At 41.2% G+C, this 6000-nt stretch overlaps 1 protein-coding gene across 1 annotated transcript in view; it reads left to right on the forward strand.

Moving 5' to 3' along the window:
* EIF4B (eukaryotic translation initiation factor 4B) overlaps nucleotides 1-5565 on the forward strand; it is a 36357-nt gene extending 30792 nt beyond the window's left edge. The window contains exons 12-15 of the mRNA XM_081318358.1: nucleotides 1652-1710; nucleotides 1903-2017; nucleotides 2380-2452; nucleotides 3399-5565. Of these exons, the coding sequence (XP_081174484.1) occupies nucleotides 1652-1710; nucleotides 1903-2017; nucleotides 2380-2452; nucleotides 3399-3479 (328 nt within the window). The 3' untranslated portion in view covers nucleotides 3480-5565. The remainder of the gene's footprint in view (nucleotides 1-1651; nucleotides 1711-1902; nucleotides 2018-2379; nucleotides 2453-3398) is intronic.
* Nucleotides 5566-6000: the final 435 nt, after the last annotated feature.

Consider the following 6000-nt stretch of genomic DNA (forward strand, 5'->3'; position numbering starts at 1 on the left):
CCAACTGGGCAAAATCATTCTTGGCGTAGCTTTCACCAGCTGTTCCAGCAGTAGCTTAATTAGTAGCTCTTTCTGAGAGAAAATAAGCCCATCAGTGTCTGAGAGTAGTTTTGTCTTACAACAGGGATCTTCAGACTTGGCCCTTTTATGACTTGTGGACTTCAACTCCCAGAATTCCTCAGCCAGGCTGAGGAATTCTGGATGTTGAAGTCCACAAGTCATAAAACGGCCAAGTTTGAAGACCCCTGCCTTAGAATGTGCTGGTTTCTGAAGCAATAAGCATTCATGACTACTTTGAGACGTAGCCTGTTACTCACCATTCAGATTCTCAGTGCTTCCAGGCACAAAGTCAACATTTCTGCAACTTCTGATTAAGTCTGATAGACATACACATTCACATAGACTGAAACCATCTACTGTTTTTAATTTAAACCATCTTAAAAAGTATATATTTGAAGGCACTCTATAAGTAGGCCTCAACTTAAACCACAGTTGGGGTTGGAATTTTGGTTATAAGTTGCTGTGGTGGTAAATCTGGGCACCGCATAACCAGATTTGATTTTATGACCATTAAGTGAGTCACCGCAGTCATTAAAGTGAAGTTACAGGGTTATAAGTGTGAATACATTTTATCCAGTGGGGTTTTTGGTGTTTGTTTAGGGGGGAAAATAGCAAAATTGTAAGACACAGTCATCTGACCACAGGATGCTGCAATAAGCTGTAATTATAAGCTGGTTGCTAAGCACCCGAAATGCAATGATATAAGCCTGTGGATGGCAAAGCAATCATAATTTCAAGGATGGGCCAGAAGTACCTTTCTTGAGTCCATCGTTACTGAGTGTTAAGCGACTGGTTGTAAGTCAAGGATTACCCATAGTTGCCTTTCTGGTTAAAAAATGGCTTTATGTTAATTAAAATATTTGCAAGGCCAAGCTGCCGTGCAACAAGTAGAAGATCTGTTATTCTATTGTAGCAGCATGTGAGGCATGAATGAAGTATAATGATCCATTATCTGGAGAAAGCATCTCCAGATACAGGGCAGTCCTCGATTTACAACAGTTCATTTAGTGATCCTTCAAAGTTACAACGGCACTGAAAAAAGTGACCTGCGACCGTTTTTCACATTGACCAACATTGCAGCATCCCTGTGTTCATTTGAGATCAAAATTCAGATGCTTGGCCACTGACTCCTGTTTATGACGGTTGCAGTGTCCCCGGGGGTCACGTGATCCCTTTTTTTGCCACTTTCTGATGAGCAAAGTCAATGGGGAAGCCAGATTCATTTAACAGGCCTGTTTATTAACTTAACAACTGCAGTGATTCACTTAATAGCTGTGGCAAGAAAGGTCCTAAAATGAGGCAAAACTCACTTAACGAACGTCTCACTTAGCAACATAAATTTTGGGGTCAATTGTGTCCGTAAGTTGAGGACTACCGATACTGGTAGCTATTTTCACTTGAGAGTCCAAATTACTTCAGTTTTCAGTATTTAGTGGGGTTGTTATTGTGTGGTGTACTTTTGCCTCCAGATGTAGGTTGAAAAAGATTATATTAATTATATTAATTCCTAAAGAGAGAAGACTTTGACCTAATAATAGCCTGGGTGCATGTGTGCACAAATTAGTTCAAGTATTTACCTCTTGTGTTGCAGTGGCAGTCAAGTTGTGCTATCAGAAGATGAGGTGTCCTCGAAAAATGCCCCACGAAAAGGTAAGGCTGGAATGCTTACAATTTCATGGGAGGCCTGCAGGGAGGTGTGAACTATTTTGAGCAAAAGTCCTGTCTCTCCTCATTGCATTTCCTGAGAAACCAAAGGGAGGCCAAATAAGCCTTGCCATTTGGCCTCTCGGGAATAGGATGATGGAAGCTTCCCGCCCCTCCCCCCCACCCCCTTTGTTTCAGGAGATGAAAACAGACCTGATGGGGGAAAGGAGAGTGTTCCCAAGGGTCGTAGAGGGAGCTCTGGCCGAGGTCCTGGAGATGGAGGCAGCAGAGACCATTGGCAAGACTTGGATCGGTAATACTGGTTTCAGAATGGAATACACCATTCCAGTTCACGCTTCTTGTGAAAGAAGTAGATGATCGTAACAAACGGCACTATTTATTTTGCACACGCGTATAAATACACTCAGTTGTTTTATTCCTGGAAAATGGGCATGCTGGAGAACCATCAGCAGGAAAATTATTACTGAGCAGGCAAAACTCTGTGCATGTTTAATTTTGTACCACTACCACACCAGGGATTTATTTGTTTGTTTGTTTGTGAATTATGCAATGCACTATCTTTAGCTTTTTATTCCCTGGCATTGGGGCTCAAATGATAACATATTTCTCTTAATTTGCTTGCTAAATTAACATGGTAGCATTGTTCATTTTTAGGAAAGAGAGCCAGGAGGAGCATGACTCGAGATCTGCATCTGAGCCAAAGAAATTTGAAGAGAACCCTACCCCTGTAAATAATGAATCTATTATTTTTTGTGGGGGGGGGGAATTACAGTTAAATACAAAGAGGTTTAGGCAATTTTCCTGATTAAATGGGTTTGTTACATACTGGGATTTGCTTGTCTTTCAGCAGTTATCAGTATCTAAACAGAAATGACATTAATGAGAGGTTACACTTTATACATTGTGGTTTCACTGCTAGGGTTGTTCTCTCTTCCATTGAGACATTTGTGTAGTGATTACTTCTTAATAAAGTTGAGAACAGCTGCGTTTTTTTGTCCCAAACCCTTTGAAGTAGAACACAAGCTTCTTGAGATGATCGAAGGAATTATTTTGATCCGGTAATTATACAGACTGTATATATTTGATACAGACTTCTTTTTAAAAAATGAATAGCAGCTTTTAAAAGGACTATATATTTGTTATCCCACTGTCTTTGGGGAGCTAAGGATGGAAGTTGACTTCAATTGAATAACAAAGAATGAATTCACTTTCTGGGGTGCAAAATTTGCAAAAGACAGAAAGCCTTTGGTTCATTTCTTAGTGTCTCCAGATTAAAGAATAGCTTGGCATGATCACCATTTTGCTTGTTACATAAAACAGGGGTCCCCAACCACTGGTCCATGAACCGGTACCGGTCCGTGGCATGCCAGCAGTCGGGCCGCACAAACAAGCAAAGCCCCATCCGCAGGATGCAGGCTGTACACAAAACCACACCCCCTCTGGTCCGCAGAAAAACCTCTTTCCACGTAACCCGTCCCTGGTGCCCAAAAGGTTGGGGACCTCTGACACAGAGCATTTTATCTACCTAGAATACAGAATACCATCTATACATTCTATTCTGTATAGAAGGTCTGAAATACATTGTACAAATAACCCAAAACTTAATACCGACAGTCATCAGTGTTCTGATATCTGCTGATTTTCTCCTCCCCCCCCTTTTTTTTTTCTTGCAGAAATTTAGCTGTGCTAGCAAGTATGCTGCTTTGTCAGTGGATGGTGATGACGAAGCTGAAGCAGAAGAGTATGCTAACTAAATTCTCCATCCCCCTCCGTGTTGTCTCCTACCCGGTTGCCATCCAGGAACCTTTGGAGAGCAAAATGAAACCTTTATTCAGACAAGACAGAAAAATAAAAGCCTACAAGTCAACATCTCCTGGGAGAGCCCTTTCTTAAACCTTTCTTTAAAAAAATAAGAAATATATATATATATAGAATTTCTCTTGCATGCTGCTGCAGCCTTTAAAGTATTGAATTTACTGGAGAAATCCCTGCAAAAAAAAAGTATAGCAAGAGAAAGAAAAAAATAATGGCAGGTGTCTTTAAAAAGGAAAGAAAGAAATAGGCCCCGTGTGTGTGTGTTTGAATGTTACTTCACGCTGCTTCCAATCGCATTCAGAGCCTCGGGTCCTTTTCATTAAGAGCTAAGGTTAGTGCTTTAGTAAGCTTAGTGTGTGACTGAGCGCATCGGGAATATGGACAGCTAAACTGTCTCTTTCCCTCTTGGTAGCTTGGGTGGCTTCTATAATATACTCTCAAAGCGGTTAATGCACTGGGGAGGGAAAGCAGTATTACCTTAATTAGTTGAAAGAAGGGACACAAGTTAGCTTCCAAGTTAGAAGATTACCAGCTTTGCCCAAGAGGTATCTCCGGAGTTTAGGTGCATGCCTTGCCCTTTTTGCTGTGATGGGTGGCTTCCCACCCATCATCTGCCTTTAGAAAGTGTTAACGTCCCAACCAACTGAGGTTGAACACAAGGCCTTTGCTCCCAGGACTCCCTTCCTGGAAGTTTCAGCCCTGTATCGCCACCCATTCCAGCAACTGGCGTCACTGACAAATTGTTCCAGTACGGGAAGCAACTTTTCATTCAACTCGTATAATATCGGCCTTCGTGTCAGTTGTCACTAGAGCTGTGTGGCGTTGGCAGGGAGAATATACAGATTGACCATGCAGAAAATAACTTTTATCTGTTTGAAGCTCCCATCTAAATACTAAATTCCAGGAACCTTCGTAAAGGTACCGTGCTATATGAAGGAATGCTAGGGAGCAGTTTAATTTTAGGAGATTATAAACTTTCCTTGGAAGTATTTTCTGTCCTTCTGTCCGCTTTTAATCACTGAAGGGCAATCACGATACTGTCACAAAGTAATAGCACCTTTTCAATTTGGAGCACTGTTTAAAGAGAGCAGGGGCCATCAAAAGAATGGTGGGAGCACCTTTGTCGCATTATGTGACGATTCGTCTCCCTCCTCTCGCTTAGGTGTGGTTTGGAACTTGGATAAGCAAACTTTTTGACTTTCCTCTTAATTTTCTTCAAAAAATATAGCCACCTACCAGAAGTTAAACTTGGGAATAGGAATTTCTGCCACTTCTTGTTTTAGCCTTCTTTCATTTTTCTGAGCAAACGCATAGGGGAAGAAAGAATTGCAGTACAGGGAACTGAAGCAGCACAATGGTTTAATAGCCAGTTTACAAATGCATAGTCACATAGGAAGCAAGTATTTGCCTAGGACTTGGCTGGATTTTATGAGATGCGCATGCATTCAGCAGGGACTATTTTACCTAATTTGGGGAGAGAAGAACAATGTGATTTTTACTCCTGAAATAATCTTGAGTTATATTAAATTGAGGATCCAGGATATTGTAAAGTTGGTAGAGTTGGGGTCTTATTTTCATAACTTTTAAGCTACAGTTAAATCAGCTTTTAGAAGTGGAAAGAGTATTGTCATTTCTCAAAGATGGGAGATGGAACAGTGGAATGAGATCTGGTGAGGGCAGTACATGGGTTGGAAATGCATTATTGCTTTGAGTCTTTTAACAGTGAGGAGCTGTATTGGAGAGAAACTGCTAATTTGCAAATCCCAGAAGCATTCTCTTCCAGCAATCTTGAATATTCTGTCTCTCTCTCTACTATCGGGACAAGTTCATGAGTGGATTGAGGTGCGTTTTACACATTCTGAAAAACATGTAAAATTTGTACAAAATATCTTCTATGAAAATGATTTGTAATCTGCATGGACTTCCTGGGAGATGTCTTTTATTATGTAAAATTCCCCTCCCCACCCCTTTCTTGGTTTTTTTTTTGTTTTGTTTTTCTCCAAATAAAACTAATCTTTAAAATAATTCTTCGGAGCTAAAAAGGTCCTTTTGAGAAGATGCTGCCTCTTATCACAGTAGATCAAAGAATGCTGTTCTCAGATATGTGAATGAGCAGGATTCACGGACAGATTTCTTTGAGAAGTAGAGAAGCTTGACTTGAATGATAGTTTGCCTGTGATCACCAAGCTGCCTGTTGCGAGATTGGACTCGAGTGTATTCCAGATTGCACTTTTTGATTGAGTTCATGACAAATCTGGCTAGGATCTTTACCTTGCACCCTTTTGCAAACTTTCTCTCTCTCTCTCTCTCCCTCCCTCCCTCCCTCCCTCCCTCTCCCCCCCCCCCCCGTTTATGAAGGGTTTCTTCTTGGTCTCAGCCCCACCCCCACCCTCTTCCTCCTCCCTAAGGATTATTTGCACAAGGGAATCTTACTGGATTGATACTGACATCTGGGCAGTC

This window comes from Vipera berus, assembly GCF_964194415.1.
Source record: "Vipera berus genome assembly, chromosome: 2".
NCBI lineage: Eukaryota > Metazoa > Chordata > Lepidosauria > Squamata > Viperidae > Vipera > Vipera berus.